A 20,051-nucleotide genomic window follows, 5' to 3' on the forward strand; every position below is an offset into this window, starting at 1 on the left:
AAGGAGGAAGTGAGGTGCATATCCAGCAAGAGGAGATTAGTTAAATAAATGATGGCAAATCTATACAATGCTGTGGTGATAAAAGATATGGAGGAGGTTTTCAGGTTAAGACATGAACAGAGCACACGCTGCCTCCAGAAGCACATAAACCCAGAGGAAAGGAATCTTTTAAAGACATAAAACACAAGGACAGGGAGAACAGGAACAGAAACAGAATCTCTTCAAGCTGGAAACCAGGATGAACAGTATTATCTGATTCAGCAGACTCCAGGCCGAAGCTGAGAACCAACCCTTATTCATACAACAGAATCCTTAAATGCTTAGGAACTGGTAGCCCTAGGCACTTCTAGATCTAAGGGCCTTAAAAAAGGCTGAAACTGGGCTTCCCTGGTGGCGCAGTGGTTGAGAGTCCGCCTGCCAGATGCATGGGAAACGGGTTCGTGCCCCGGTGCGGGAAGATCCCACATGCCGTGGAGCGGCTGGGCCCGTGAGCCATGGCCGCTGAGCCTGCGCATCCGGAGCCTGTGCTCCGCAACGGGAGAGGCCACAACAGTGAGAGGCGTGCGTACCGCAAAAAAAAAAAAAAAAAAAAAAAAAAGGCTGAAATTAAGAGAACTATTTGAAGGTGTCTTTGAAGAACAGTTAGCTCTTTAGATGTCTTCCTTCTCTTTAGCCCCTGGGTGATACCCCTCCCTCATTCTGGCAAATGCTTAGCTCTGGAAAGGGCTGGGCAGGCCAAGGATCATGGTGAATGGGGGTTCTCTGCTGAAACAGGTGGATACTGACTGCTGAATGCAGAGATCTCCTCCCATGCTCCCAGAAATGTGCCACCAGACCCCTACCCTCCAGGCAAGAACTGGAGGGCCTTGGGGAATCTGACCAGTACAAGAGGAAAATGCTGAAGATATTGACAGTCCAGGAAGTTACCAAATGACCAACAAGTTCAACTTACAGTGAAGCTAATTCAACAAATACCATCCAAAGACTTATTTTCCTTTTTTCTTCTTATCATGAGCAGCCAGGCAAGGATGCCCAAGCATCTGAGGAAAGCCTCTTACATACAGAAAAAAATAAAATAAAATAACTACAATGCATAGGAATCAGAGACTATGATGAGAGAAGAAAATAATTGTTTTAAGAAAATTATCCTTGAGAGTTGAGAGGTAAGAGAAGACATTGCATCAGTGAAAAATGTACAGGAAGTTTTAATTTTTTTTTATAGTTTTTTTTGGCCACGCTGTGCAGCATTCCAGATCTTCCCCAACCAGGGACTGAACCTGTGTCCCCTGCAGTGGGAGCGTGGAGTCTTAACCACTGGACCACCAGGGAAGTCCAGGAAGTTATTTTTTTTAAAAAAAAGAACCTTGAGAAAACAACAACAACAAAAATCCCTTGGAAATAAAAAAATAAGATAGCTGAATTTTAAAAAATCAATAGAGGGCCAAGAAGAGAAAGTTGAGGAAACATCACAGAAGTTTACAGAAAAAGAAGAAAGCAAACCATGAGAAGCAGGAGAGGAAGGGAAGTTAGAAGACAAGTCCAGGAAGTCCAGGGTTCTGAGTAATAGGGATTCCAGAAAGAGAAGCGAGAACATGGAGGGAAGGAAATCATCCCCTCTAAAAATCCAGTTTCTGAAAAATACAAGATATGAGTTTCCTGAGAGCTGGAACATTGGATGAAATTAGACCCACATCGAGGAATATCAGCATGGAATTCCAGGACTCTGGGGACGAAAAGCTTAAAATCTTCCAGGAAGAACAAAGGGGGTTGCACACAAAGGCTCAGAACACAGAATGGCTTCAGTCTGCTCATCGCACCATGGCAGCTGGAAAACGGCGTGTCTCCACGATGCTGAAGGACAATGATTTCCGACTTTGAATTTTTACTCAGTCAAACATCAGTCAACCACAGGACAGAGTGCAAGATCTCAAAAAAGATACCTCCTACGTAGCCTTTCTTAAGACTGCATCCTTGGGGACTTCCCTGGTGGCGCAGTGGTTAGGAATCCGCCTGCCAGTGCAGGGGACATGGGTTCAAGCCCTGGTCCGGGAAGATCCCACATGCTGCGGAGCAACTAAGCCCACACGTCACAACTACTGAAGTCCACGCGCCTCGAGCCCGTGCTGCGCAGCAAGAGAAGCCTGCACTGCAATGAAAAGTAGACCCCGCTCACCGCAACTAGAGAAAGCTCACGCGCAGCAACGAAGACCCAACGCAGTCAAAAAAAATACATTAAAAAAAAAAAAAAAGACTGCATTCTTGGAGGATGGGCTCATCGCCAACACAGGGGGACCAGGAAGGGCGAGATGTGCTGTCCAGGAAATGAGAAGCCAGCTACCACAGAGGGGTCAAGGCCACCCCCAGGCTGGTGGTGAAGAGAGATCCCAGGATGACCTGTGCACCAGGCCTTCGAGCAGCCGGTACATCAGAGATGCACAGAGGGCTGTCATCACCAAGTTGCCACCTGTCACTGTCCTGCCTGTTTAGGAACTGAAATGTCTGGTGAGCCTGGCCTAGATTCCCGTCCACACTTGGCTGTCTTGATCACAGGCTGATGAGACCCTGTTCTCCCTTCCACGTTCTGCTGCCTGGCTCAGTGAAGGACACTGTTCCGTCTCACGGAAGTGTCCACCCCCGCTCCTGAGGTCTGGACACAGGTGCAGTGAGCTCAGAAGCAAGAAGACACACAGCCCATGCCTCTATTTCATATTGAATGTCCACACCACAGCCTGGCGGGATGGGCCGACAGGGGAGCTGCACACCCAGCCTTACCCACCAGCTGCCCCAGAGGGACTCCTGTCAATGCTCAGGGAGGCTGAGGCCAGTCTGTGCCCCAGCGGTTCAGTTCAGTTTCACCTTCGTAGGGGTCTTCCTCTGCCCCGGCCATCGTGTCCACTCTCTCCAGCCAGCTGCATGCTGCCCCTCAGCTGTTTGAAGCGAATCAATATAGGGCTCAGGGAGACATACCTAAGGGTCTTAATAAAACTCTAAAGGAAAGTAAGGGCGTGTTTAACCCAAAAGTCAAGACAGAGGTGACCTCTGGAGTGGCAGAAGCAATCCCCAGAGAGAGCGCCAGGAGGTTCCTAGGGCACTAGGAATCTTCTTCTTATTAACCTGGGGGTGGACAGACGGCATCTTGTTATTATTCTAAAGCGCACATGTGTTAAATGTAGACAAATTTTTGATAATGTAGAAAGAGGTTTCTGATTTATTGTAAGGGGAAGAAAACAAATTACAAAACCAATTATTTCATGAAGGCATTCTTGTAAAGAAACATGTGCACATGCTTAGAAAAAGGCATAGAAAAACTCAGTGTTGACTGTGCTTGGGTAATGGGAGAGAGGGTGACTTTTTTCTTTTTGCCTGTATTTTCCAATTTCCTTACAATAAATATGAATTATTCATGTAAGAAAGTAAACACACAAAATATAAGAAAATACTGTACTCAAATCACACTTAGAATTGAGAAGCCTAATGAATGACACAATAGTTAAGAGCTCAGGCCCTGGACTGCAGGGGTATAAATCCTGACTGCATCACTGACAAGCTGTGTGACCTTGTCACCTCTCTGAGTATTCTCTGGGGATTGGGAGGGTGTTTTCCATGTCTCCTTCCTCGATCGACTGAGGCCGGGGGCTGGGTTTGCTTGTGTTGTACCCTCCAGGGTTGAGTCCAGAGCTGGGCAACCTGTGGTGCTCAATATATACATCCCTTGAGCTTGGCACGTGCCAAATGCCCAGGAGAGGCTCCTATGCTCAGTGCTGTGAAGTTCAGAGGTCACTGCCCGATTAGAGTGGGGGTGGTACAGAGTCAGGGTTCTGGAAGAGCTTCCTGGGGTGACACTGGGGAGCAGTCAGACTTGGACACATGGAGTGGCCCAGGGTGGGAGTGAAGGATCCTCTGTGCAGGGGGAACAGTGCATGCAAAGGCACGGAGGTGGGATAGGGTCAGGCAGTCAGGGCCTTGAGTGCCGGGTAAAAGGCTTGGACTGTATCCTAAGAGAGCCACAGAGGGTCCCGAGCAGAGGAGGGGCATGGAAGGGGCTCCCTGGGGGCCAGCTAGGGAGGATGATGGCCGCTGCCCCAGGCTTAGGTGGGGTGTGTGGGGTTGGGCAGAGGGGGGCACAAGTAACGGGAGGCTTCCCAGCACCCCAGGAGGGGCATCCACATCTCATCTAGACCTGCAGTGTTAATCCCTATGGCAGCCACTGGCCCTCTGAACTGCAGGGGCTCACCTGTGAAAAGGGCAGGCCTAGTGTGTTTGTTCTCTGCCCGCCCCCTGCACCGGGCCCAGCAAGTATTTGGGACCAGAAATCGCTGCCTCCCAGGATGCCCCGTGGGCCTTGAGCCCTGCAAGCGGGAGGGGAGAGGCGGGAGGGAAGCTGCATTGCCTCCCCGCCCCGGGTCTTCCGGGGCAGGCGGGTTTGCCGTTCAGCCGAGCCACTGGGCACCTCCTTACAGGAAGCGGGTGAGGGCTGGCCGCTTGCTGGGAGGCGTGGCCAGACCAACTTCATGAGGAACAGTAGCCACAACGTGTGGGCCCGTGGTACCTTGAGGGATCCAGGAAAATATTTTCATTTCTTTTAAAATCAGAAGAAAAACGTGAAAAGAACCCAGCCTGGATTATACCTGCCTTTATACAAACGCAGTCAAAGGTAGAAGAGGTCCATGAAGGCAAAAAAGGCAGGGCCTCGGGAAGTCAGACTTCAGCCCAGGAGCAGCAGGCAGGGTTCACCTGGGCCTCCCGACCCCCACCCCAAGTGTCCAGTTCGGGCAATTGTGGTTCTGGCAGTCTGCGGGCCCCGCCAGGCCAAGTTAGTCAAGGGGGCAGTGACAGGCCCTGGGCTGCAGTAATAAAGCAATGCATGCAGATGAGGCGGTGAAGTGCTCAAGGCCTGGGCCTGGACACGCTGTCCCATCAGGGTGACCCTGGCCAACTGGAGGCCACCTCTGGGCTGTGATGGTCACTGAATGCCAAGCGCCTGTGGTCTCCTGCGTTACCATGTGGCATCCTCCTTAGTCCCACCATGCTGTGCCCATTTTACCGATGAGGAGATGGAGGCGGAGGGAGCCAGCCGCAGAGAGGCTGGGCCAGGGCTGCCTCCTGTCCTGGGGCAACAGCTAAAGGAACTGGGGCTCTCCTCCGGAGATGGTGGCCAGGGTTGCTGTGTAGAAGGATGTTCAGGGCTCTGCCGCCAGGCGACGTAATTGCCCTCTCTGAGATCGGTGATCTCTATCGGCCCACTTTACAGATAGGAGAAATGAGGCACAGGAAGAGATGCGACCTGCCCGCAGAGCCGGCAGTGTCTGCGCGGCGGGGCGGTCACGGTGGGAAGGAGAAGCGGCCGGGAGGCGCGTCTTTCTGGCAGGGCGGCCAGAGGAGGGAGCGCCCCAAGCCGCGAGGTTGTCGGCGGCCGCCGCCCGGGTTTCCAGCCAAGCCGGGCGGGGCCGGGGTGGGCGGGGCCTCGCGGGCGGGTCCGGGTCCGGGCCCGGCCCCCACCTCCCGCCGCGCAGTGCCGTTCCCCTAGCGAGTCATCGTCGCCGGTGAGTGGGTTCGGGGCTTCGAAGGGGCGGCGGGAAGGGGTACCCGTGCGGCAGCGACCCACGACAGCGCCCGCCCGCCGGCGCGGGGCCCGAGGGGAAACTGCGGCGGGAGGTGGCGGGGACCCAGGGGGCGGCCGGGGAGCAGCACTAGGGACCCGGCCATTGGGTCGGCCGGCGGGAGGGGGGCGGTGACACCCCTCCCCCCGGCCCTGGCCTCAGCGGTCGGCGCTCCTGCGCGGCCGGGTTCCGGCGGGATTGGGGGCGCGGAAGGGGGAACTTGGGCACCCCCGCCCCGCCGCACCCCGCTGGGCCCTCGGGTCCCGCGGGAAGCGGAGCCGCGGGAGGGACCAGGCACCCCCGCTTCCCGCCCAATCCGGTAGTTGAGCAGCCGCGGCCGGCAGAGGGCGGGAGTGGAGGAGCGGGATACCTTGAGGATCACAAAGTGCCTGGGAGACCTCGGGCTCCTGATCCACTTGAGACACCCCATTTCTAGGGAGGAAACCCAGGCCAGAGAAGGGGAAGTTATTTGTCCAAAGCCAGTGAAGGCCCCGCGGAGCCTTAGGACCGGGTCCCTAGATCCCCGTCAAGTGCTCAGATGCACTGTAACCTACACGTCCCGGTGTGGGCTGGGCATCCGCTGGGACTTGCCTGTCCCCTGCCCCTCCTGCAAAGGAGCTGGGAGCCCAGGTGGGAGGGGTCGTGTTGTTCCTGGAAAACTGGGTCCAAAAGGCACAAGCAAGCAGGATTTATTCCTTCCAACAAGTAAGGAGAGCGCCTCGGAGCTTTCCCAAAAAAGTGTCTCCCCAAACAGCCAAACTGGGGAAGTTTTAAGCTGCCTATTCATGAAGGGGCTTGAGCAGAGGAGAATTCAACATAGAATTGGGGCAGAGGTCTATAGAGTCCAAGCTTTAGTTGATTGAAGTTACGACGGGTCAGCAAAGGTCAGCTTTTTGTCCCTTAGATTCCAGCTGATCTGGTAGCTGAGCACTTGGGGTGGGGGTAGGGAGATGTGTTTAAATTCTGCAAAACAGCTCAAAAACGTGTTTCGGGGTAACCTTTACCACTGAGACAGAACTGGGAGTCTTTACAACTGACTTATTATCTTTGCTATTGTTATTTCTCTTGCCTGATAACAGTTGTCTGTTCTTTCATTCCCTTAAGATTATTAGAGGCCTGTTCAAGGGCAAGCCCTGTGGCCAGGCTTCGATCACAAAACGGCTTAGGCCTAAAATGGCTTCTCTTGTGTCAAGAAAGCCATGCACGGTTCTCTTCCTTGGGGGGCAGTCGACCCTATCTGCTTACAGGGGGGCTTCCAGCTGTGAACACATGGCTGAGTGCCAGAGCCAGCCTTGCCGAGGCCTGTGGCCTGGCCCGGATTGGGAGCCTCTCGGGCTGGCCTGCTAGGGCACGATGGTACCTGGTACCAGCCACATGCTGCAGGGTGGACGGCAGGGGCAGGGGCAGGACTCGAGCCTCCCCTAAGGATGTGTAACTGAGGGTGTCCCAAAGGGTCACGGCCAAGGATGAGGCTGTGTACGAGGAGCACGGCCCAGAGTGCCTGGTGCACAGCAGGCCCACGGCCCAAAGGCCAGGCTGCTTGGATGTGGGCCGAAGGCCCCAGTGTCTCTCTGGGGAGTGGCGTGGGGAGCCCGACACAGGGCAGCGGGAGGCCAGGGGCCGCTCCCAGGAAGCAGTATCTCTTGTCCACTGGTCGGGAAAGGGGCTGAGGAGAAAGGCTCTTCGGGGAGCAAGGAGACAGGCTGCTCAGCTTCCGCATTGGGAGCCTCAGACAGAGCCCTGGGCCTCCAAGGGAGCCTCTGAACTGGGGGGAAACTGACGCTCACCCAAGAAACTGCCCAGGGGCACAGAGCAATGCAGCTGGGGTTCAAATGCTCGTGGTCTGATTTCAAAGCCCTGCTTCCTCCACAGTGCATGCCCAGAGGAGTGTGTGCCTGGAATGTGTGTGTGTTTGTGTGTGTGTGTGTGTGTGTGTGTGTGTGTGTGTGTGTGTGTGTCTGCCTGGCCATGACTGAATGGTGTCCAGCTGGTTCAGCCAGAAACCAGAAACCGCTGACAGTGGATCGCTGAGCGGGGGTAGGGGAGGTGCTGACAGGGGGCGAGCGTACTTTGTGCCGTATACACTTTTGACTTTTCATTACTTCATTTCTGAATCTGTCTCTTATTTATATTTTCTTTTACTTATCTTTGATTGTGCAAGCAATGCCTGAGCGTGCTCTCTGTCTCAATAGTCATTCTCCGGAAAGCAGATTCCCCTTTGTCACCCCCAGCCCTACCCCATCCCAGACCAGCTGGGCTTCCAGACCTGCTGTCTGTTACATTGGATACTTTCATAATGAAAAAGATTAACAGAGGTTATAATGAAGACGATTAGCTGTGAGTCATTTAAAAAAAAAAAAAAGGAGCCTTAAAACAGGTCCCTGAGACCATCGGTGGTGGCTTGAAGGAGACATAGGACCCAGGAGGGGCTGGGTACAGCCCAGGAGGTGGGGACCAGAGAAACGGCAAAACTCTGTTCTGTTTCTGAGCAGCAGTTCCTGTCACCTTCTATAGGGAGGCCTCAGAGAACAGAAAGCTCCTCCCGAGGCCCACTGCCGCCACCTCCCCTTCACAGACGGGGCCGCAGAGGCCCAGGAGTGAAGCATCGCTAGGAGAGAGATCCTAGTCTCACCCCAGGGGCAGGGAGGATTCCGATCCTGAAACTGCTGTCCACGGGCCCAGCTGGGACCTGAGGCCTTGGCGGGGCTGGGACCCTGGCCCTGGTGCTGGGGAGGGAGAGTGAGGCTGTTGGTCCTGAGAGGATCCTCTGGCACCCAGGCAGGGGGTGGAATGGCTGAGGTGGGGTGGGAGTGGCCTGAGATGAGCCCTGGGCCCCCCGCAGGTTTCTGGGGCAGGGCTTAAGGGCCTTGTCACGATGGAGGAGGAAGCTGAAGAGGGGAGGTGACACAGCCCATCGTTGTGACTGGCTGTGTGGCCCAGAGCTGAGGCCAGCAGACTTCCAGATCAGGAGCTGGAGGGGTGTTTCAGGAAGTCTCAGAGTCACCCAGACCTGGAAAGTTCTGTGACTCCCTGTGCCTCGGTTTCCTCATCTGGAAAGTGGAGCCCACTATGGAGGCCGAGAGATGTGGAACTCGGGGCCTGAGAAGAGAAGCAGCTGGCCTCACCCCTGCGGCTGTTGTGAAGCCGCGATGACCCAGGATGAATACAGCCGGGCCCTGCACCAGGCTCCGCCCCCCACCCCTCCCGAAGGCCTTGCACAGTCTCCTGACCCCAGGGCCTCCGCTCTCTGCTTTGCCCTTCTTGGCCGTAGTTTCAGTGGCCCCAGGCCTTGAGGGCGGGGCCTTTTGGAAGCATTTTCACCCACTGAGCGTTGGGTGACCAACCGGCTGACATTTTCTCAGCCTTGGGTCTGCGCCATGTGGCTTCTTCTCCTGGAGGCATGAGTGGTCCCCAGCACTGACCCCCACATCCCCTGGCTTATCCGGACCTCCCTTGAGCCTGCCCACAGCCCCACGAGGCACACAGTGCAGGTTACACCCACCTGATGTAAGGGGAAACCGAGGCCCAGAGAGGAGCTTTGGCTCGGCTTCACCAAGAGAACTGCAGGCAGGGCCGAGGTGGGCGCTTAGTCACCTTCTGACGGAAACAGATGAAGGGCGGGTGGGTGGCTTTGCGTCTCTGCCTGAGCCCTGCGCCCCCTCCTGGCCACTGGAGTGGCTCTAACCCAAACCCTAACCCTAACCCTAACCCCATCACGGGATGGATCTCCCTCAGGCCTGCTTGGGCCAGCTGCCCCGCCCTGCCCCACCCAGCATGACTCAGCTTGGTGGGTCCCCTAATCGGGTGATTCAAGAGCCTGGCAGTCCCCGTGAGGCCCCAGGAAGCTCTTTGCCTGGGCTCTCTCCTTGTGGGGCATTTGACCTACCTGTTTTCTGACCCTCAGGCTGGGCAGACCCTTTAATCCCCTTGGCCCAGTGGTGCATAAACACAGCAGCCTGGAAGGCTGAGCAGAAGCGTGGGCTCAGGCCTTACTCTGTCACCGCAGAGGGGAGAGCCACCACCTCTTCCTGGGTGTGTTTGTTCTGCACAGCAAGGGACCAGGGTGGTGGGCTCTCCAGCCCCGTCGGCTGGCACGCTGGGGATTTCCCGGGCACCGGCTGGGTGCCGTGGCAGGGTGACACGAGTGCCCCTGCCCACAACGCCGTGGGGAGAAGTAGGGACCCAGGCTACAACGTGGGTGAGCCTCGAACACACGCTCAGTGAGAGAAGCCGGACCCCAAAGTCCACATAAGGTGTGATCCCATTTGTGTGAAACGTGTGGAAAAGGAAAATCCACAGGGACGGAAGGCAGATGGTGGTTGCCAGGGGCCGGGGGAGGGAGGAACGGGGAGTGAGCTGATGGGTGGGCGTCTTTTGGGGTGGAACTTGGTAGAGATGGTTGCACGACATTGGGAAATGTACCAAATGCCACTGACCTGTGCACTTTAAAATGGTTCATTTTATGTTATATGACTCTCATTTCCATTAACCAAAAGCAATAAGAAATAGAAAACAAATAAATGATCAGCAAACTCTGAGGGGTCTTGATGGCAGGTGGGTCAGGGGTGGGGCTTAGGGACCGAAGCAGAGACTGTGCGTGTTAGTGTCCAAACCAGGGTCCTTCTTTTCTTTTTTTTTTTTTTTTTTTTTTTTTGCGGTACGCGGGCCTCTCACTGCTGTGGCCTCTCCCGTTGCGGAGCACAGGCTCCGGACGCGCAGGCTCAGCGGCCATGGCTCACGGGCCCAGCTGCTCCGCGGCATGTGGGATCTTCCCGGACCGGGGCACGAACCCACGTCCCCTGCATCGGCAGGCGGACTCTCAACCACTGCTCCACCAGGGAAGCCCCTTCTTTTCTTTTTAATGTTTCATTTTGAACTAATTTTAGACTTGCAGTAAAGTTACAGTGGTAGTGCAGAGAGTTGCTGCGTACCCTTCACCCAGCTTCCCCTAGTGGAACCAGGAAATTCACACCGTGCCGGTAACCCTGCTAACGTGCTCAGCTGGCCCAGGACCCCATCTGTCTGGGATCCCACATTGCGTTTAGCTGTTATTTGTCCTTAGTCGGTGACATTTCCCTCCGTCTTTCCTTGCCTTTCGTGACCTTGACCCTTTCCAAGAGTGCTAGAGCGCAGGCCAGGTATTTGGTCGAATGTTCCTCCGTCTGGGATTGTGACGTTTTCTCATGATTGGACTGGGGTTTGTGTTTGGGGCACGAATACCAGAGCGAGTGTGTCCACCTCTGTGAACCGTGTCATGTGTCTTACACTGGTGGCATTAACCTTGGTCACCTGTAAAAGGAGCACTGCTGAGAGGGAGGGGGGCCATTCTTTTGGGACAAAGTGGGCATAAATTGGGACCTTCCTGGGAAAAGGCACAGTTCAGCCCCCGACCCCCTGGGCCTCCGTGTCCCTACCTGTGTGTGAGAGTCAGTGCGAGGTGAAGCCCTCCCCCCTGCCCAGCTCAGGTCACGGTCCAGGGGAGCCCTCAGGCACTGAACACAGCTTGTTAGCGCTGCCGAAGGGCTGTCACTTGGCTGCGGGTCCAACACGTTTATCAAGCAGGCTGAGCGGGGCTGTGCCCCATGGCGTAGGTGAGAAAGCCGGCCGAGGCGGCCTGGGCTCCCCCGAGACGACACAGTGGTGGCTGGGTCCCAGGGCTCCACATCCACCTGGCAGCAGCACGGGGCCAGTGCTCTCCTGGCCCCGGGAGAGGTGGGCCTTCGTACTGTGGTGAGATCAGACCCTCGCCCCCACCCCAGGAACACTTGTGTGCACCCTGGAAACCAGAGGGCCGGGGGTGGGGTGAGAGGGGCGGGGGGAGAAGCTCAGGAACCTTTACTTGTCACCAGCCAGCCCTGGGCAGTGTTCGTCCTCACGGTTCATCTGTGCAGTGATCGTGGGGAATGAGCTCGCTGTCCCCACTCGACAGGCGAGAAAACTGAGGCCCGGGGGGGAGGAATCAGAGTCACTAGATGGCAGAGCCGGATTCTGCTGGATGCCTGACACTCTCCGACTGTTCCTTTTAAAATTATGCTCATTATAGGCATTTCGGAAAGCAATAACAAAGCGTCGTAAATCCCTCTGCTGAGTGTGGGCCTTAGACTCCCAAGCTACCCGCTTGTGGAGGGGCCCTGGGCAAACGCCCCCGCCGCTCTGCACCATGGGTCCGTCGGCAGGTGGGATAAGATGGTGTGGGACCCTCAAAGGGTGAGGACAGAAAGACAGTGTTTGGGTCGGGCCTGGGCCTGGGCCAGGCTCACAGCCGTTCCCCAGGAGGTGTTTGTTTTATGAGGGTGATGGCTGCTAACGTCTTCACGCACTTGTTACCGTTTTTAAAATGCATATCCATTTTTTGCTAAAATTGGGATAATTCTGTATCAATTTTATATTCTGCTTTCTGCACTTAATGTTATGTTGAGGACAGTTTTCACATCATTAAAGAGTCCTCCAAGCTGGACTTGGGGGTTGACCCATCCTTAACAGTCCCCGGTGTTGGGCACTGAGGTTGCTTCTGCATCTCACGGAGCTTTGTGCCGCCCCAGGCTAACCGCTGCCCCTTCTGCCCTGGGCAGCCTTCGCCCTCCACCCGGAAGCCCCGATGGCTCCCCACTGCCTCCGGATACGCACGGCCTCTTCCGGGTACCTGCTGCCCTGTCTGCCTCGTGCCTCTCTCCTCCCCCGCCGCAGTCCCCTCCCGTGTCCTGGGAGAAAGTGCTCCGTGCCCTTCCAGCACCATCTTCTCTCTGATCCCGGGTCGGGGTGCCCTGTCTGAGGTCTGGGCCTCTTCCGCTCCATCCGCCGTGGGTGCCCAGCCCCCACCCCAGCAGGCCGTCCTGCAAGTTTGCTGAACGTAATCCATCTGTGTGGCTTCTTATCTCCTACAGACACTCCGGCTTCTCCAACTAGAGTCAGGGCGTGTTAGCAGGAGCTCAGCCCCTTCATTTTGTGGTGGGGAAACCGAGGCCCAGTTGGGGGTGCTGATAGGCTTGGGGTCCCACAGCAGGTTAGGCAGAGCTGGCCCCCGACCCCAGCCCAGGGCCCCGCTTGCTGTCTGGCTGGACTCTCAGCCCCAATGAGCTCAGCTCCCCGGGAGCCTTGAGCACTGCGGGGCGCCTAGTAGGTCCTCAGCGCAGACCTGGGGGCTGCTGGGCAAGGGGGAGTGTTTGACGAGCAGAACGGAGAGACCTGAAGATTGGGTCCCCTCTGTCCCTGCCTGGGGGCCTCCAGCCCTGGAGGTGGTGGTGACAGCATCCAGGCCTTCCTTGCCCTGAGCCCCGTCAGCCTCTCAGGGCTGCTGAGGGGCCCTCACCAGCCTTAAACTCTGTCCCTTTCCACCCACCACGTCCATGGCCCTGGGCGTCAGGGCCCAGCAGCTTTTCGACCTGGGCAGAGCCTGACCCCAGAGTGCTGTGTGACCCCAGGGAGGCTGTTTTCCCTCCCTGGAACACAGGGAAGGGGAGGTGATTTCAGGGTGGGCCCGTGGGATGATGTACAAAGAGACCCCCCTACACTGGGCTGGACCCAGGTCGGCCACGTTGATGTCCTGTTCATTTGCCGGAGGCCACGGTATGTTGGTGGGGAGCGGGTATTCGAGCCAAGCTCTGTCTGCTACCTGTTGTTGCATGAATGACGAATGACCGAATGAGAAGTATTGGAGCGTCAGGCGCAGGGTGTGGACCGAGGCGGCATCGCATACCGCCTGGGGAGGGGGGCTGGGCAGCCTTCTTGGTGGAGGGGACCCAAACTGGCCGTGATTGAGGCAGCAGAGAGGAGGGGGCACTTGCCAGGAGACCCAAGGTCAAGGGTGAGGGTGAGAGCGCACAGGAGCCTGGCAGGGGTGGACGTGCAGCCGACAGGGCAGCCTCGTGGGTGGGGGTGGGGGTGGAAGCGCACTCCCTGGGGCCCTTGGGCTGGGTGGGGCTGCAGGGCGGACTCAGCACCGGCCCCCCAACCTCACACATCTTTTCTGCACCTCCTGCTGTTCCATCAGTTGACTGGTTGATCCATGAGTGATGAGGGGCTGGTAACAGACCCACCCCGGGTTTGTGCACAGTAGGTCCTCAGGAGACGCCAGGGGAGGCCCCGCCCCAGCTCTGGAGCATCGCCGCCTCTCACCCCAGCCCTGTCTTCTCTTTCAGAACTTTCCGGAACAGCAGCTGCAGCAGCAATGGCCCCGCCCTGGGTGCCCGCCGTGGGCTTCACGCTGGTGCCCAGTCTGGGGGGCTTCCTGGGCTCCCACTATGTCCGCGGGGAGAGTCTCCGCTGGTACGCCGGCCTGCAGAAGCCCTCGTGGCACCCGCCCCGCTGGACGCTGGCTCCCATCTGGGGCACGCTGTACTCGGCCATGGGGTAGGTGGGCATGGGTGCTGGCCTGGCAGCTGGGCCTGTCCACCTGCCGGGGCAGGCAGGGCAGGGCGAGGCCCAGGCCTGAGGGCAGAGCTTCTCCTCCAGAGCGGGAGCTGTGCAGGTGTTCCCGGGGCAGTGGGTACCACTTCCTGGCCTCGTTTGGCAAGTGAGGGTGGAGAAAACGATGGGGCCTGTTGGTTGCACAACTGAACTTTTTCCTCTGGGGCCTTTTGGGAGGGGCGGGCAACCCCGTACTGGCATTCTGGCTGTTTTCACAACAGCAGGCTGAGGCCGGCTCAGTGTGCAAAGTTCAGACGTGGGCATGTGGATGCTTCCAAGGTCGGTAGCAGTAAGAACAGCAGTAATAGTAGCCATCTGTCGAGCACCTGCCCGGTGACAGGCTTCGTCTCGGTTAATTTTCACGACCCCCCCATTCGACAAGGGACCTCCCACAGACACAGGGCTTTGGAGTCGAAACCCTACAGGATTTCCTGGACTAGACCCAGGAACTGCCACCAGGCAAAGCAGGACTGGATGGGGGAGTGCCCCCCCACGCCACCCCCCGGTGGCTCCAGTGGGAACCGCACCCAGGAGACTGGTCGGCTTCCTACCCTTCTCTGGAAGGTTCCCTGCATACTGGTTCTGTGCCAGCCCAGTGCAGGGTGGGGCTGCAGAGGGCAGGTAGCAGAGACCAGGCTGATGCCCCAGGGTTCTTTTTTTTTTTAATTTAAAAAATTATTTATTTATTTTTGGCTGCGTTGCTGCACGCAGGCTTTCTCTAGTTACGTCAAGCGGGGCCTACTCTCCTTTACGGGGCGCGGGCTTCTCATTGCGGTGGCTTCTCTTGTTGTGGAGCACGGGCTCTAGGCGCGCGGGCTTCAGTAGTTGTGGCTCACAAGCTCAGTTGCTCTGTGGCATGTGGGAGCTTCCCGGACCAGGGATTGAACCCGTGTCCCCTGCATTGGCAGGCAGACTTTTAACCACTGGGCCACCAGGGAAGTCCACCCCAGGGTTCTGATGGGAGTAAGATAGTCCTGGAAACCTGGGTGTCACCTGGGCCACACCCTCTGCCAGCCCCAGGCCCTCCTGCATCCTGCTTTCTCCTCCCAGTCCCGGCCCAGGCACCACTGTTTCTGCCTTAACTTGCTCCAGCCTCCAGGCCTCCCACCGCCATCAACATCCTGATGGAGCATAAATCTGGCACCTCTCTTGTGGAACCCCGTGGAAACTCCTTGTGGCCCAGATAAGGTCCAACCCCTCACAGAATAAAAAGCCCAGGCTCTGGCCTCAGACCACCCGGGTTCAAATGCTGACTCACCTACTGATTGCCTGCCACGAGCCCTTAGCGCTTTGACTGTCTGTGCCACAGTTTCTGCACCTGTAACATGGGAGTGGTAGTACTGCCCATCTCATGACGTTACCATGAGAATGAATGAGCTAATGCTCGGAAGGAGCGGTGCCTGCGTGTGTAAATGCTGGAGGGCATTAGCTATTATTATTGGTGGTGTTATTGTTGTCCTTGTGGCCCTAAGAGCCCCATGACCAGGCCTTCTTCTGCTTCACCTCCCCAGTGCCCCCCAGACTTCACCAGTAACATAGGCTCACTCAGGGGTCTCGTGCATGCCTCTAAGCCTTTGCATATCCTCGTTGCCTCCCCCTGGCAAACTCATACTCATCCTCTAAGGCCCAGCCCAAAAGTCCCATCCTGTTTACTTGCATGCCTTACGTGCTTCCCCCTTTATAGAACTGATGAAGATAATAATGTCAAATATTTATTGAGTGTCCCATGTGCCAGGTACTGCCCTACGCACTGCCAGTGTATTAAGTAGAATCTCCACAGCAACCCCGTGAGAAACAAAGGCCCAGAGAGGTTAAGCAACTTCCCTGAGGCCACACAGCAGTCAGTGGCAGGGCATGCCTGAGCCATCAGTGTGTGGTCCCAGAAGTGAGCTTGGCTTCTAGCCCTGCAGGGAGGCTCATGGCCTCTTCCCTGTTGGTGCCCTGACCGGCAGCCTCTCTTTCAGGTATGGCTCCTACATGATCTGGAAAGAGCTGGGGGGCTTCTCGAAGGAGGCTGTGGTTCCCCTGGGCCTCTACGCTGGGCAGCTGGCTCTGAACTGGGCATGGCCTCCCCTCTTCTTCGGTGCCCGACAAATGGGTTGGGTAAGTGTGACCTTGGCTTGTCTCCCTGGTCCCTGGAGACGGCCCCTCCCTTGGGGGACATGGGGCATCACATCCCAGACTCCCAGGGTCAGAGTCTAAGGGCGGGGGCAGGGGAGGCACTTGGCTGCTGGTTCACGTCTCCTCAGAAGCTCTTAGGGGACCAGGGCCCCTCAGCTGTTCTTCTTCCAATGCAGGAAGCCTTGTGGGGCTCTGATGGGTTTAGGGGCCGTTGGTATAGGAGAACCCACATTACACCTGGTGCTGTGCACCCCACACATGACATAGTCAGGGAAGGCAATTGTTCCCATTTTACAGATGAGGAAACCGAGGCAGAAAAGGGGGAGGGGCTTGGCCAGGTCACTGAGAGGCAGATGGAGAGTTCCCTCAGGCATTGTGGTGGTGGGCAGCTGGGACACACAGCCCCATGGGTACGTGGAGCCTCAGGCCTCCCTGTCGTCCCTCTGTGTCTGTGCAGGCCCTGGTGGACCTCCTGCTGATGGGTGGAGTGGCGGCAGCCACGGCCGTGGTCTGGCACCACGTGAGCCCACCGGCCGCCTGCCTGCTCTACCCGTACCTGGCCTGGCTGGCCTTTGCGGCCACGCTCAACTACTGCGTCTGGCGGGACAACCAGGACCACAGCCGTGGCCGTCGGCTCTCGGAATGAAGGCGCCCCGTCCTCCGAGGACTGCAGCCACTGCGGGTCAGGCGTTGCTGGTGGTGGTGGCCCCCGGGCTCTCCTGGCCGCCAGGCTGCCTGTGTGTCCGGTCTCAGCCCAGGGGTCACCAGCAGTTTCAGAGGTGCTCCAGGCCGAGCCCCCACCCCAGAAACAGAATTCTGTGCTTTCTGCACTGCTCGAAGCTCGCTGTCAGAATGTGGAATTTTATAAGCCAAATAAAGTTTTTCAACCTCCTGGCAGTGGCCTTTTTACTTGGGGGGGACCCTTGGCCGTGGGGAGGGCGAGGGGCTCGTCCTCTTGCTGGATGTGTCCGGGTTGTACCATCCAGATGACGCTGGGCCCGGCCGGGGCTTCGCCACAATTCTCGGGACCCTTCCAGGAGCGGAGGTGGCCCGTCCAGGGTGGAGCAGCAGACACTGGCATAGCTGCAGCTGAGGAAGGAGGCCCTGCCCACCTCCTTCACGTCCAGGAAGCCCAACCCAGCCACTTGAAGGGCACAGGCCCACAGCCTGCCTGGTCCAATGCCTGACTCTGCTCGGGCGCCAAGAGTGGTCCTCTGCTGGCCTCAGCCAGGATGGGGTTGGGCCCAGAGCAGGGGACACCGACCAACCTGTCCCTGGGGTGCTGGGACTCATGCCAGCCTCACCCCGTCAGGGACAGCCTCGCAAACACTCCATCTGGGAGGGGAGGTCAGAGGCAGTATTGGCCATGCCCCAACCTAGCAGACAGCTCCTCCCTGGCCCAGGTCCACCCAGATTTGGAGGTGTCACTCCCGGCTTCGAATTGGGGGACCCATGACCTGTGCGGGCAGCTGTTGGGAGTGGGGCCGGGCAGAGCCTCTTACCCAGGCTGCTGCTGGAGCGCCGACTCCTCGCCCTCTGAGTTCCTACAACCTGTGCTGCGCCCGGCAGCAGACTCCTAGGACCAGGGCTGGTCCAAGCTGCTGGCCTTTTTGTTGCTTGTCTGTTTGGTTTCGGTCATTGAATAAGTTAATTCAAATTAAGTAAAAATACAATTTCCGTATCTAGAGCTCACACTCATTTTGGCAGCCGGTGGCTTTTGCCGCTCCTCCCTCTCACCTTGCCTCTTCCGTCCTCACATCCGGACGTGACCACACAGTACGGAACGCTCCGGGACAGCTGACTGCATTCTTCTGAGAGAAGGGGGCAGCTCTTTCAGTGGCTGTCACTTCGCCCACACTCAACCCTGGTGGAATTTCACGCCCCACAGACTGTGCTCAGGAATCCAGCAGCTTGGTAGCCACGAGCACGTAGCTGAGCCCTCGGCCAGCTCCCCAGTTCTTCTTCTTTTAAAAAAAAAAAACATTTATTTTTGGCTATGCTGGGTCTTAGTTGTGGCATGCGGGATCTTCACTGCAGCATTCGGGATCTAGCTCCCCAACCAGGGATCGAACCCGGGCCCCCTGCATTGGGAGTGCAGAGTCTTACCCACTGCCCCACCCGGGAATCCCCTCCCCAGTTCTTCTGATGCTCATCAGAGCAGAAGCGTCAGATGGGGGACTGCACATCCTTTTCACTAGTTTATTTCTGAAGTTCTCCGAGACGGTCGGGGGTGCTCCGTGGAGCATCGTGGGCACCGTGTGCCTGCCAGACTTAGCACATTGAGTGTACCTGAGGCTTCTGGAATCTTCTCAGTGGTGCTCACGCAGAGCCCTTTTTTCCATTCTGTACATTCGTGGGTTTGTTCATCTCTAGCAACATCCCACATCCCTTCTCCTGGCCACAAAAACACACACGGCCATAGAAACACCCGGGAAAACGGGCGAGAGGAGGGTGCGTTTTGCTGTTTTGTTTGCTACTTTCTCACGATGCTTTCCCCGTGCTTCATGATTAGATGCATTTCTGAGCTGTCGCCACCCACGAGGGACTTCAGGGTTCTGACAGTCTCTGTGTTGGTTTTTTTTTTTTTTTTAACATCCTTATTGGGGTATAATTGCTTTACAATGGTGTGTTAGTTTCTGCTTTATAACAAAGTGAATCAGTTACACATATACATATGTTCCCATATCTCTTCCCTCCCGCGTCTCCCTCCCTCCCACCCTCCCTCTGTGTTGGTTTAATGGGAAAATCCACAGCACGCAGATCTGTCAGGTCCTTCTGGTCTGCGTCTCTCCTGGAGCTGCTTCATTCAATTGAGATCTCCTTAAATCCGTGTGTCTGAACCCTTCTCGGTCCGACTAGCCATAAAGGATGCGAGCAAGAGTTCACACAGCCCAAGAGGGCTCGGCTGGCCGGTGGTCAGCAGGGAAGCGACAGCAACTCTGTTTGCCGGGCGTTTTGATGTTATGGTTCCTGCTCTGGACTCTGCAAGATGAAAGCCTGCCTCTCCTGTAGCAAGAGGTCCTATTCTGTGTCCATGAAAGAGCTGCCGTGTTTATTGGCCATAGGTCATCACTGGGGACGTTTTCTAAATGTCACCATCAGCATCTCAAGCTTCACCTTTTGGATTTCTTCTGTGTCGCCCTGTAGAACTTTGGTACAATCATCACTGCTAGTGGGACTCTCCTGTCAAGCCCAAACGTCAGAGTCTGGCTTCTGATGAATTCTTAACCCAGAGAAACTGACTCAGGTGAAGATGGGTACCAGAAAGAATCTAGAGGGATACGAACCGTCTCCACAGCAACGAGTCTTCTGGGACCCTGGAAGCCCAGCTTGATGGTCTTCCTGGGGGTTGTCTGATTTTCACTGATCAGAGGTGTAAGGACCTCTGGAATCGGGGAAAAGCACATTTATAATTATGGAAAACCTGGATCACGTGGCCCTCGGATCCGTGACTATGCTGATTCCACTGGGATTGCACTGGGCAACCAGGTCCCAAGTTCACTGGGAACCAGCAGGAGCATCATGGGAGGCATCTGATGAACAGCCTGGTGTGAGCACCTGTTCTGAGGGGCACGGGAAGGACCCTGGCCTGGTTGTCAGGGGCCCTCTGCTTTCGTTTTAACCTTCAAAACCACCAGGGGGAGCCACTGTGCCGGCTGACAGGGCCCATGGACCATCCCCCGCTGCCCTGTGGGCAGAGTCTCCTGTCATCCCCACCCCCAGGATGAGGAATCAGGCAGGAGGGAACTCCATCCCCGAGGCCCCCAGGTGTAAGCACGGAGCCCGGATTCAGGGCTCACAGGGGGACCGAGGCTCCTGGGTGTTGGTCATGATGCGGAGATGGGCCTCAGCTCCACATCTGTCCCTACCGCAACCCATTCTGAAATGGATCCAGTGCTAGGAAACCAAGCTTTGGGTCAGGAA

At 56.8% G+C, this 20,051-nt stretch overlaps 1 protein-coding gene across 1 annotated transcript; it reads left to right on the forward strand.

Moving 5' to 3' along the window:
* Window positions 1–5,402: 5,402 nt before the first annotated feature.
* Window positions 5,403–17,019, forward strand: TSPO (translocator protein). Its single transcript, XM_067698322.1, has 4 exons — window positions 5,403–5,543; window positions 13,739–13,949; window positions 15,971–16,109; window positions 16,585–17,019. Exons 2-4 carry the CDS (start codon window positions 13,768–13,770, stop codon window positions 16,771–16,773), a joined length of 510 nt encoding a protein of 169 aa, XP_067554423.1. The 5' UTR covers window positions 5,403–5,543; window positions 13,739–13,767; the 3' UTR covers window positions 16,774–17,019.
* Window positions 17,020–20,051: the final 3,032 nt, after the last annotated feature.

The sequence above is a fragment of the Pseudorca crassidens genome, chromosome 11 (genome assembly GCF_039906515.1).
Source record: "Pseudorca crassidens isolate mPseCra1 chromosome 11, mPseCra1.hap1, whole genome shotgun sequence".
Taxonomy (NCBI): Eukaryota; Metazoa; Chordata; class Mammalia; order Artiodactyla; family Delphinidae; genus Pseudorca; species Pseudorca crassidens.

Bases quoted from the DNA above. Each gene is read 5' to 3' on its own strand.
- TSPO (XM_067698322.1), top strand. From the start codon at position 13,768: ATGGCCCCGCCCTGGGTGCCCGCCGTGGGCTTCACGCTGGTGCCCAGT. The intron at 13,950-15,970 runs GTAGGTGGGCAT...CCTCTCTTTCAG, and splicing joins ACGCTGTACTCGGCCATGGG to GTATGGCTCCTACATGATCT. The intron at 16,110-16,584 runs GTAAGTGTGACC...GTGTCTGTGCAG, and splicing joins GTGCCCGACAAATGGGTTGG to GCCCTGGTGGACCTCCTGCT.